This window comes from Sorex araneus, chromosome 6 (assembly GCF_027595985.1).
Source record: "Sorex araneus isolate mSorAra2 chromosome 6, mSorAra2.pri, whole genome shotgun sequence".
Classification (NCBI taxonomy): Eukaryota; Metazoa; Chordata; class Mammalia; order Eulipotyphla; family Soricidae; genus Sorex; species Sorex araneus.
In genome coordinates, this window is record NC_073307.1 from 94,448,553 (window position 1) to 94,460,790 (window position 12,238).

The following is a 12,238-nucleotide window of genomic DNA, read 5'->3' on the forward strand; positions in this document are numbered from 1 at the left end:
CCTATGCCTCTCTCCCAGCCAATCAGGACAGAGAGCGACTTCTCAGTCCCACCTCCCCCTTGTCTTCCAGCCAATCAGGCTAAACAGTGTCTTCTCAGCCCCGCCTCAACTTGTCTCTCAGCCAATCAGAACAGAAAGCGCCTCCTCAACTCCACCACCACCTTGTCTCCCAGCCAATCAGGACAGACGGTGCCTTCTCAGGCTGCGTCTCCACTTTGTCACCCCCAACAGTGCTCACACCCCATTCAACCTCTGCTAGAACCCGGGGCTGGCGCCCATCTCCCCCAACCCAAAACCCAGCCTGCAGGGCCCTGTGTGAGCTCCACCCTACCCCATGCGGCTCTCCGAAGCCGCCTCCCTGCAGACCCCTTAGGTTCCCACTGAATAGGCCCCTGCCTCCACGCACCCCTGCACCCTCCTTCAGAGCCTCTTTCCCTAGAGACGCCGCATTTCCCTCCCTCTACTCCTCCTGGCCCTTCCACTAAGGACGCCCCCCAGGCAGGCCCCGTTGGGCAGATTGCACCCCCTTTCCTGGCCCCGTCCCTCCCCGTCCGCCCTTCTCTGCCGGCTTCTCTCCACTATACTCCGCCCTCTTGCAGCCTCCTGATCGTTGTCTACCCTGGGAAATTTCAGGGGCTTCCTGGAGGGGGCGGTGGGCTTCCCAGCCAGTGCCCAGGAGCCCCGGGACCTCACTCCTGGGGATACTCAACCGGCTGGGCTGGGAGGTTCTAGGCTGGTGCCTGAGGATGGGTCTGTGCTGCTCAGATCCTGGTGACGCTGGGTGCTCAGGGACCTCCAGCTGCGACCAGGGGTCACACAGGCGCCTTGGATCATATGCCAGGCCCCCGGCCCCAGGGCTCCGAGGGCACACCCCGCAGTACCGCGACAGAGGGAACCCCATCAGTATGGCTCACTGAGCCCCGGGAGGCCCGGGGTGGGGGACAGCGGGGCGCTGGAGAGTGCTGGGCCACAAGGGTGCGGGGGGAGAGGCGGGGAGAATGACCCCAGGTGGTCACCCTCCACTGGTCAGCCCTGTGTCTGGCTCCTGGACGGCAGGGAGAGGCCGGGCCCTGCGCCGGAGACCAGGGTTCAAGCCTCAAGGGGCCCTGACACTTTCTGACTCGGGGAAAGTCCCTCACCCTCACTGACCTTTTACTGTGTGACGCTGGGCAAGTTCCTTGCCCTCTCTGACCTTTCCCTTCATCAGGGGTAAGACGGGGATGGTAATAAGGATGTGGGGAGGCTTGGCAGGCGTAGGAGTCCTTCCATCAGAGGCAGAAGACGCGCCAGTGTGGGAGCTGGCAGGGGCGTCAGGGCCTCGGCACCCACATCTTTGAACCCGCGAGCCCCCCGACACGCATGAGTCCTGGGCCCGGTCGCGGGGGAGCAAGATGTCTGGCCTGTCCCCATACTCAGGGCCCGGTCCCTGAGGTGCCCCCGGGACCCCACCAGCCCCCACAAGGCGGAGCGTGGCCAGGAGGAGCCCCCCAGGCCCGCGGGGCTGAGCCCAGACCCCACCCCCCACCCAACAGCCCCTGCTCCCAGCTTCCCTCCTCCTCCTCCATCACCTCCCCCACCCGCTGGGTCCCCCAGGGGCACTGCGGCGACCAGGACAGTGGCAGAAGCATAGGGGCAGCAAATGCTTCGTGAAAGATGCCCAGAGCCCACACTCCAGTGGTTCTTCCTCCAGAAAGTCTGCCGGGATTCTTCCCCCTGCACGTGCCTGTCCTCTCCCGGGGAACGCTGTCCGGGGGGTGTGACTGCACACGGGGGTGGGGGGTTCTGAGTCCCCTCGACGCAGCAGCAGGGGAGCCCCTGACGCCTGAGGCCCTGCTGCCTCGGGGGACACTGCTGGGGTGGGCAGACCCAGCAGGGCCAGGCTGGGGGCCGGGGCAGGGGGGACCCTCCCCTGGCCATCGGGCAGGTAAGAGAACGCCAGCACAGATGGCCTGCGGCTCCGGGATGAGTCACCAGCGAAACCGGACCCTCCCCAGGGACACGGAGGGACCTCAGAGTCTTTCAACCTGAGCGGGAGTGGGGGGGGGCAGGCGGCCAGAGGGGAGGCCGCCCCATGCCGCGGGGACACACACAGACACAAGGCCCCCGGCTCCGTAACAAAAGGTTTAATGTCCATAAACGTGCAGCTTCCGAGTGGACGGGGAGGCCCCTGGGACCGCAGGCCATTACATTCTGGAGCCGGTGGCGCAGCCCCCGGCCCCCCAGGACACGGGGTCGGGTGTGGGGGGCAGACACAGGGAGCACTCCGTCCCGGACGCGTCTGGGGAGCACCGGCAATGCCCGAGTTAGTGTCACGGGGGCGGGTCCGCCGTGAACACGGAGAACCACGGCCCCTACCACCAGGAGACCACGTGTGGAGGTAACAGGTGAGCGGGGTCGGAGCGGGGGGTGGGGGGTCCTGCCAGGCAGCCCACCCCCCGCGTCCCCGGGCAGAGCCGGCCGCTGCCCAGGGAGCCCGTCCCGTGAGAACTTGTGCATGTCCCCATGCGGCCGGCGTGGGGCTGAGAACACGGGTGCTCCGGCGAGCACTGAGCAGGGAGTCACACAGGCGGGTGTGACCCTGAGGGAGGAGGCGGGGGCCCACGGGGGCGGGGGGGGGAGCAGCAAGAACAGGGACGGCGGGAAGTCCAGGGCCGCCCCCCGAGAGTCCTCGAGTGCGAGGGGCTCGGGCCCCCCTAGGCCTCGCTGCAGCCGGGGCCCCCGAGGCCGCCGCTGCCGCACTCCACCCACACGAGGCGCGCCTGCTCCTGCAGGATGCGCCCGCGCACCACCTTGGCCAGCTCCTCGCCGTGGGTCCAGGCGTGCGCAGACACCTGCGCCCAGGAGCACGGCAGCCCCCACAGGGAGTGCTCCGACCCCCGGCACTGGCGCAGCAGCTCCGAGTCCCGCCAGCCCGGCCGGCCCAGCAGGCCCCTGGCGAGAGAAGGGGGCCCAGTGGGCGGGGGCAGGGACACGGGGACGGGAGAGGCAGACGGGCAGACGGGGACAGGGAGAGAGACAGGGAGAGGGACAGACAGGGACAGACGGAGACAGGGAGAGGGACAGAGACAGGGAAGACAGAGACAGGGACAGACGGACACAGGGACAGACGGAGACAGGGAGAGGGACGGATGGAGGCAGAGGGGCAGACAGAGTGACAGACAGGGACAGATGGAGGCAGACAGGGACAGACTGACGGACGGACAGACAGAGGCAGGGAGAGGGGCTCAGGGAGGCGCCCCCAGGGCTGGCGCTCGGGCGGGCAGGTGCCCGGCAGGTTGGAGTCCCCGCCCCGCGTGGCCCTTTTCTGGTTTCATGTCTTTGTTTGGGTGCCACACCCCGCGATGCTCAGGGCCGACTCCGGGCTCTGTGCTCAGGGCCGACTCCCGGCGGTGCCAGGAGGACCACGGGAGGTGCGAGGGGGTGGACGGAGGTTGGCCTGTGAGGCCCACCAGCACCCCCGGCCCCCGAGCTCCGGCTCCAGCCGCCACTGTGGACCCTGAGCCCGGCCAGTGGCCCTGGTGACCCCCCCACAGCACCGCTGGGGCACGGAGCCACGGGCTGGACCGCCAGCCGGAGACCAGGAGCGGCCTGCAGCCCCGCCCCCACCCCCGCCCAACGCAAAGACACGGGCGGGCGGCCCGCCCACGCACCTGACCTCCCGCACGTTCTTCTCCGTCACCTCCACGTGGATGACGATGGGGTAGATCTCGCTGAGCACCAGCTCCCGCACGCCACGCGCGCCCAGCTCCAGGAGGCAGTGCTTCTGCGGGCAGAGCCCCCGTCACTCCCGCCGGGGCCAGGGCAGGGCCGGGACCTGCCCCCCCAGGCCCTCCTGTCCCCCAGAGACCCCCGCACAGACGCCAGGAGGCGGGCGGCCGGGGTGGGGGGGGTCACTCCGGGGCCGGGGAAGTGGCGCCAAGGGCCGAGCGCCGACTCTCACGTGGGAGCCCCGGTTCCCTCCCCAGCACCGCGGGATCCCCTGAGTGCCGACCCCGCAAAGAGTCGCTCCCAAGCCCCCCCCACTGCAGGGCAGTGCTAGACCCCCCACCCTGAAGTCCACCTCCAGGCACCCCCGGCTCCATCAGCTCCGGGGGGGGGGCGGGGAGTGAGAGAGGGAAGTGGGTGCCCACCCCCGCCGCTCTTCGCGGCGCCCCTGCCTACCTTCCCCACAGACTCCTGGATGGCGCGGATCCTGCTGCCCAGTCCGGGGGTGGCTGGCCGGGCTTTGGGGGCCCCGGGGGCCGAGGACGCGCCCTGCTCCTCCCCCGAGAGGCTCTCTGCGCATAGACGGGGCGGGAGAGTGTGGCTGCGCCAGAGCCCCCCCACCCCTATCCCGCCCCCTCCCCCGCCCCACGCGGCCCCCACGCACCTGCCGGGCACACCTGGAAGTCCAGGCGCGAGCTGGGCAGGTCCAGCAGGTTGCGGATGAGCCGCGGCGCCAGGCACTCGGGCAGGAGCACCACGGGCCGCAGGGCAGGCACCAGCAGGGGCCTCACCAGGCTGTAGGGCTTGAGGCTCTGCGGGGGCTCTGCGGGCGGGCGGGAGGGGCGGGGGCTCAGGCCAGCGCGCCCCCGCCCCTGGCTCTCTCTGTCTCTGTCTCTCTCGGTCTCTGAGGCTGGCGCTGCCGCCCCTGTCGCCTGGTCCTCTGCCTCACCTGCGCCCCCTGCAGGCCACTTATGGCAAAGCAGGCAGAACGCACCCCAAGACCCCCACCAGCACCTGCACGTCCCCCACTTTCACGGCTGCCTCCCCTGCTCCGAGAACAACAGGAAGGAAGGAAGGAAGGAAGGAAGGAAGGAAGGAAGGAAGGAAGGAAGGAAGGAAGGAAGGAAGGAAGGAAGGAAGGAGGGAGGGAGGGAGGGAGGGAGGGAGGGAGGGAGGGAGGGAAGGAAGGAGGGAGAGTGGGGGGGAGGAGGGAGGGCAGGCGGCCACACCCCGGGACTATTTGGGGGTGTCGGGGCCACGGGGCTCTGCATTTCAACCCCGGCACCACCAAAGATCCCCGCAACACAGGACAGCCGTGGGGAAGGTGCTTGATTTGCATGTGGCTGGGTGACTCCCGAGCACAGAGCCAGGAATAAAGGCTGGGCAGTCCCATATGTTGCCCAAACTGTCCCCTCTCAAAAATAGAATAGCCTCACCCTGCATTACCAGGGGACCCGGCCATGCCAGAGCCTGCCCGCCCCCCGCCTGCCTTCAGAGACCCCCAACCACGGGCCTCTGCACACTCCAAGGTGGCCGCAGCCCCACGCTGACCTCTGACAGCAAACCCTTACTCTCCTTTGGGGAGGACAGCCCTGCTCTCCTCCAAGACGTGTCACTCTCTGTAACTGTGTTCCTGGGGAAATCTAAGCATCGAGCGCCAGATTCCCTCTCACCACCGAGCAGTGTGTCCCACGAGGACCCATGGCCCTGGGTCACCTGGGTGCACAGCAGAGCGGCACACGCTGTCCTCCAGTCACAACCAAGCACGTAATGTGCTGTCTGTTGGTGACGAACTCCTCTTCATCCTCCAAAGCCCCAGGCAAAAAGCCCACCCTGCAAATCCCTAGCCCCTCTCCCCTCCTGCTCTCCAGAATTGATAATCCTGCCTCTGAACCCCCCAGCCCCGTACCTGGGGCAGCTCAAGGCCTCATCTCACCCTACTGCTGCTAGGAACCCGCTCTGGGGACCTCACGCGTGGCCCTCGTCCCGCCAAGAAGCACCACTCCCCTGCTCTGCCCAGCTCACCCCACCCACAGCTGCACCCACACCCCCCCACGCGGGGTCCCAGCCGCCCGGGGAGGGGCCCCCACGGCCTGTGCGGGGGAGGGCAGCCGCAGTGCACCGGCCCGTGAGCAGCGCCCAGCACTCACCCACGCACGGCTCCAGCAGCAGCGTCTCGGGGGTGTCCCCCGTGTGCTTGGGCTTCACCAGCCGCAGCTGGTCCAGGGCACGCTTCTTCAGCTGGGGGGGGAGCACGCCGAAGGCTCAGCGTCGGGAAAAAGGAGCAGATGGGACCCAGCAGGGGCCCCGACCCCAGACACAGGAGTCAGCGACCCCCCCACCCCGGCAGGCGGGGGCCCATGGGGGGTCAGTGACAGGAGCCGAGCTGGGGGGACACAGGACAGAGATGGGGAGCTACGGCCAAGAGGACACTACACTGGGGGCACCTCCCGCAACTGACATGATCCCAACACACACAGTGTCACACACATACACACCACGGCAACCGCTACATAGGCACATACTACATCACACACACAATGTCACATACATCACACACACAATGTCACATACATCACACACAGGCACATACACAATGTCACACACATACACCACCACATAGGCACATGCCACGTCACAGACAATGTCCCACTTATCACACACACCATGTCACACACATCAACACAGGTACACACACAATGTTACATACATACATACACTGCTACAAAGGCACACACTTCATTACACACACGTCACACATTACAAACACAATGTCACATCACACACAGGTACACACGCAATGTCACACACATACATACACCGCGACCTAGGCACACACTGCATTGCACACACACAATGTCCCACACATCACACACATAATGTTACACATCACACATACAATGTCACATCAGACACATATACACTATGGCACTCTGCTACGTAGGCACACACCGCTCACACACATCACAGCTCACACATATATACACCTGTCATGTACACGTCACACGCTATATTGCTTACCTCACATAGGTATATATACCCCATAACATATGCATACAATATGTCACACATACATAATTCACAAACAGACATCAAACATATACCCAATGTCACACACGTAGGTCACACACAAACAACACACATGTGCATCATCACATGCATACAAGGCCTCGCCCCCATGCACAGAATGCAGCACACGCAGCACTGCACACGGACATGAGGAGGGGATGTGCCAGGCTCACTTGCAGGTCACAACCTCTCAAAGTCTGGAAATCAGGGGCGGGGGGCTGGAGCCAGAGCACAGCGGGGAGGGCGTTTGCCTCGCACTCGGCTGACCCGGGCTGGATCCCGGCATCCCACAGGGACCCCCGAGCACCACCAGGAGTCATTCCCAAGTGTGGAGCCAGGAGTCAGCCCTGAGCAACACCGGGTGTAGCTCCATAAACAAAATTAAATAAGATGGGGAAGAACTTGCAGGGGCGGGGCTCCATTTTGGTGACTGAGAAACGCCCAGACCTCAACCCCGTCACCTTGGCCTGGAGGTCACTGACCCCCCAGCCCGGGGCGTGCAGAGCGTGCACAAAGGAGGCGGTTTGTGGTGGAGGCGTGGCCCTGGCATGCTCCTGGCACCGGGCACGGCATCCCCGATCCTCTGAGCTGCCCTGGGCCGTGGGTGCAGTTCTAGGACCAGTCCCGTCCTGAGCAGGGCAGGGGCGCCTCTCCCCTCTGCACCCCCCCCCCCCCCCCCCCCCCGGCACTGCCGCCCCCCCCCCCCCCCCCCGCCGATGCTTACATTACTGCGGGGGGCCCGGTGCCGGCCGGAGGGCAGATTCTTCTCCTGGACCTCGAGGAGCTGCTGCGCTCTGTGGGGGCGGAGTCCCACGGCGAGTTCACGGGAGACGGGGAGCCCCGCGCCCCTCTCCTCCAGCCCACCCGGCGGCCCGCCCCCCGCCCCGGGTTCCGCCCCCGCCTCACCTCTGATAGTTGGGCACAGTGCCCCGGTCCAGGTCCCGCAGCGTCAGAGGGTCCACCCGCGCGCAGAACCACTCCTGCCGCCGCTTGTACGCGGGGTCCACCAGCCGCAGGATCTCCTGCGCCTTCACGCACAGCGCGTGGGGGTCGGCGCGCTCGGGCAGGCTGAGGTTGGCGCGGATGTAGAAGGGCTCCGTCCCCGCCCCCTTCACCCACGCGTCCAGGGCCTCGTGGAAGGACTGGCAGGCTGGACCCGGGCAGGGCAGGGCAGCGGAGAAGACGCGAGGAGGGGAAGGTCAGATGAGGGGCGAGGGCCGGGAAGCCCCTTCCAAAAAAGGGAGCATCCGAAACCCAGCGAGGGGCAGGACCAGGACTCGAACCCCGGCCCAGCCCTTCCCTGCATAGAATGAAACAATACACACGCCCAGCCAGGGGCCACGGAGGGCGAAAGGGGCAGTGCCAGGAGCCAGGCGAGGCTGGGGGGGTCCCTCGCAGTCGGGCCCCGGCCCAGAGCTGCAGGGGCCTCCCGCGGGAACCCGGGACACTCACCCTTAGAGTCCAGCAGGAAGGGAGGGAGGGTGGACACCTGGTTCCAGGTCAGGGTTCTCTGCTGCAGGTCCCCTTCCAGCCGCGCCCCTTCCAGGCCAGCCTCTGCCCTGGGCTGGGAGAGGCCCCCAGTGAGCTCAGCCAGAACCCAGACGCCCAAGCACTGACCCGGGCTGGGCGCACCCACTTCTCTCCCAGATTCAAGGACGGGTATAAGCCCGGGCCGGGCGGCTCCACCTCCCAGCCCCTGCCCCAATCAGACCTCACTTGGCGCTGCTGAGCCCGCCCCTGCCCGCCCACATCTCAAGCCTACCAATCACAGGGCGCCTGGCAACTGCCCTGACTCCGCCCCCACTGAAGAAAGGGGCGTGGCCTCACCTCTCGGGCTTCCACCCGGGCAGATCCCGGTCCAGACATCACCCTCCGCACCATGGCCCCAGACCAGCTGTCCGCCAGGAGAGACAGGCCGTCAGGACCCCTGCTTTGGGACTCAGGCCCGCCTGGGGGGCTCCGGCCGGACACGCGGATGGCCAAAGAGCTGAGAAAAGCGGAGGATGGGGATCAGAGCTCCAGGGCGCGGTTCTTGGGAAAGGGAAGTTGATGGCCCCAGGACCCACGATGCCCACGCAGGGGCCGCTGCAGCCCTGCCGTCCCTCCCTGGCCAATCCTGCGATATTAGCCTTAGAGGTTCGGCCCAAAGCAACCGTCCCGGCTCCGCCCTGGGATCTGATGCTTTCTGGCTCATGTTTGGTTTGGTTTTGGGGGGGGCGCACACCCAGCATTGCCCAGGGCTTCCTCCCGGCTCTGCGCTCAGGTATCACCCTTGGAGGGGCTCAGGGAACCCTACGGGCTGCCGGGGCTCAAACTCGGGTCAGTCACGTGCAAGGCCAGTGCGCTACCCCGCTGTGCTAATCTCTCTGTCCTCTGTACTATCGTCCAGCCCCTGGCCTGTTTTTTATCTGGCCGTGCTGGGGATCGGACCAGGGTCACCTCCCCTTATGTGGGCCCTCGTCTCCTCTCGCAGGAAGAACGCCCTGGCAACCAGCCTGCACCACACTCAGCTCTGAGCCCTCGCACTGAGCACTGTGTCTGGAGTTCAGGCGAGGACACTTCAAAGGCTCGTTCTGCCTACATACAGAAGGGGTCGCCGTGAGCACGTGACACGCATCAGACACTCCCAGGGGCTGTTGAGGCACGGAGGGGCTCAGGCTCCCTGGGGGCGCAGCGGCTGGGACAGGCAGCGAGGAGCCGGGGTGCTCCGGGCGGCAGAGCTGGCACGAGCAAAGGTGTGAGGGCAGAGCACGGGGCGCGTGGAAGAATCCAATAACAACAACAACAACAATAATAGCGCTGCTGGCTGGCACTCCACATGTGCCAGACACGCAGCCACGATGCTCGTCCTAATTAACTAATTTAACATCCTGGGAAACAGCTCCCAGAAAAGCCGGCCCAAGCCAGCCCGCGGAGGGCACGAAAGAAAGGCCCAGCCACCCTGCCCCCTGCCGGCAAGGCTGCAAGGCCTGTTACCCAGTCAGCACCCATGCATGCACGGGGGTCTTGGGACCCTGTGGGGGGTGTCGGGGGTGTGGCAGGGGGGGCTGTCACAGCTCCTCTGCACTCACTCCAAACACAGCCAGCAGTGGGGGGGGAGGGGTAAGACGCCTGCTTTGCACACGGCCGTCTCTGGCCCGATCCCAGACGCCAGAGCCAAGGTCAGCCCCTGGGAACTGCTGGGTGTGGCCCCAAAACACAGCAGCAGAGAGCCGGGGCGGGGGAGGTGGCCCGAAGGACCCGGGTCGGTGCTTGCTTGCTTGCTTTTGGTGCTTGGGCCACACCCAGCAGTGCTCAGGGCTTAGTCCTGGCTCAGTGCTCAGGGATCACTCCTGGCGTGGCTCGGGGAACCGTACAGGATGCTGGGGTTCGATCCCGGGTCAGCTGTGTGCACGGCAAACGCCCTCCCCGCTGTGCTACCGCGTGGGCCCTGGAGTACACGCTTCTCACACGGGTGTCCCGACCTTCCACCGCGGCACCACACGGTCTCCCGAGCACCCAGCCAGGAGTGGCCCCCGCGGCCTGCGGGGCCGTGTCCCCCAAACACAAATAAGCGAAACGGAGAACCAGGTCCGAGAGGCGGGGGCTGGTGCAGTGCTGCAGGCGCTCAGCCCGGGTGCAGCTGGGGCCAGGAGGTGGCGTGCTGGGTGCGGGCCTGCACTGAGCCCGGAACGCGGGGCTGGGCCCGGCTGCACAGCACGCCTGGGGGCGGCGGTGACACCCCAAACCCACGGAACAGTCACAGGACTCGGGCAGACCGGCCGGGCCCTTGCTTCACGCACGGGCTCCCCAAAGCAAAGATCACAGCACCCCCCACCCAGGACACACAAACACACACACACGAGTGCATACGCACACACACGCACACGCACACATGCACACGACACGCACGCACACGCACACACATGCACACGCACACACACACGCACACGCACACATGTGCGCACATGCACACACACATGCGCACAACACGCACGCACACATGCACACACATGCACACACGCACACACATACACACACGCACACACATGCGCGCACACATGCACACACGCGCATGCGCACATGCACACACAGGCGCACACACACGCACGTGTCCCAACCAGCACTGTTGATGGAGAGAAAGGACGAGCCCCACGCCCCACCCCCCCGCCACCGCGGGATCCAGCCTCTGTCTCCGGACCCCCCTGGGGCTTCTCTCAGAGGAAGGCGGCCAGAAAGTTGGGGAGCAAAGGAGCTAGAAGGAACCGTGGGGCGAAGCTTCTGGCTGCTAAGGGCCTAGTCCCCAGTTTCCCTGCAGGGGCGAGGGGCCCCCAGGGCACGACTCGGTGCATTCGTGCCCGTTCACATCGGGGATGGCATCAGGAGATGAGTCAGGGGCTCAAGAGACGCAAGACACGGGGGCCGGGACAGAGCTCACGGGCAGGGGTGCAGGTCACGACCCCGAGTCTGACCCCCAGCAGCACAGACCCCCCACCCCAGCACCGGTGTCTGCCGGCACCGAAGGGTCAGGCCCGAACTGGCTCAGTCTCATCGGGAGAGTCGGCCCTGGCCCCTGAGCACTGTGTAAGAGTCCCCGACCCCAAAACCGAACACTCGGGCCGGAGCGACAGAGCAGCAGGGGTGGTGTCCGCCGAGCACGAGCTCGGCCCGGGTTCGATCCCCAGCACCCCACGGTCCTGACTAGTCCCTGAGCACAGAGCGAGGAGTTAGTCCTGAGTACCACCGGATGTGGGCCCCAAAATATTAGACGGTCACTGGGATGAGGTGTGACTTGGAGAAGGTCACCTCAGCCTGGTGCTGTGCCCCTGTCCCTGCCCACCCGAACCCCCTGACCTCCACCCACCCGAACCCCCCAGGCCCCCGCCCACCCGTAACCCCTGACCTCTGCCCACCCGTAACCCCTGACCTCTACCTACCCGTAACCCCTGACATCTACCCACCCATACCCCCCGACCTCTGCCCACCCGAACCCCCGGAGCCGAGGGCAGGCGGGACCCAAAGGGCCGCCAAGGCCCACCGTGCAGCGAGCATCCAACACCAGACAGACGCTCAAAGGCGCGGAGAGGGGCCAGAGCACAGGCGGCGCCTGCAGGGGCCCCGGGTTCAAGGCCCAGCACCACCAGGTGTGCAACGCCCACCCCCACCACCAAAACCAAAGTCACTGAGAAGGAAGACGGGCTCTGTGGCGTCCTCGGTGCCACTTGGCACTTGAGACCAACAGCCAACTCTCCAGACCTCGCTTTCCCCGCCTGTACAATGGGACTGAGAGAGCCGCCCTGGGGGTACTCAGGATCCTCAAGGTCACTGGCCAGCAGTCACCTCTGGCTCCCCCCGACCCCCAGCCCAGGACACATCCAGGCACTCGCCTAGAAATATTGGAACCCGGGCGACCACCCGGGACCCGGCACCAAGGGGGCTGGTGCCGCTGTGGCCATTTCGCAGGACGGAGAGCAGAGGCGGGCAG

General features: G+C 66.2%; 1 protein-coding gene across 4 annotated transcripts in view; it reads right to left on the bottom strand.

Annotated features, from left to right (window-relative positions):
• Nucleotides 1-2,102: 2,102 nt before the first annotated feature.
• CARD10 (caspase recruitment domain family member 10) overlaps nt 2,103-12,238 on the bottom strand; it is a 29,496-nt gene continuing 19,360 nt past the window's right edge. For 3 of the 4 annotated variants that reach the window (XM_055141123.1, XM_055141124.1, XM_055141122.1), the window contains exons 13-21: nt 8,602-8,761; nt 8,227-8,338; nt 7,681-7,924; nt 7,499-7,568; nt 5,856-5,946; nt 4,370-4,528; nt 4,162-4,277; nt 3,651-3,763; nt 2,103-2,931 (exon numbers count right to left, since the gene is read on the bottom strand). In XM_055141123.1, the coding sequence (XP_054997098.1) occupies nt 2,694-2,931; nt 3,651-3,763; nt 4,162-4,277; nt 4,370-4,528; nt 5,856-5,946; nt 7,499-7,568; nt 7,681-7,924; nt 8,227-8,338; nt 8,602-8,761 (1,303 nt within the window). In that variant the 3' untranslated portion in view covers nt 2,103-2,693. The remainder of the gene's footprint in view (nt 2,932-3,650; nt 3,764-4,161; nt 4,278-4,369; nt 4,529-5,855; nt 5,947-7,498; nt 7,569-7,680; nt 7,925-8,226; nt 8,339-8,601; nt 8,762-12,238) is intronic. The other variant, XM_055141125.1, reaches the window with a different exon arrangement.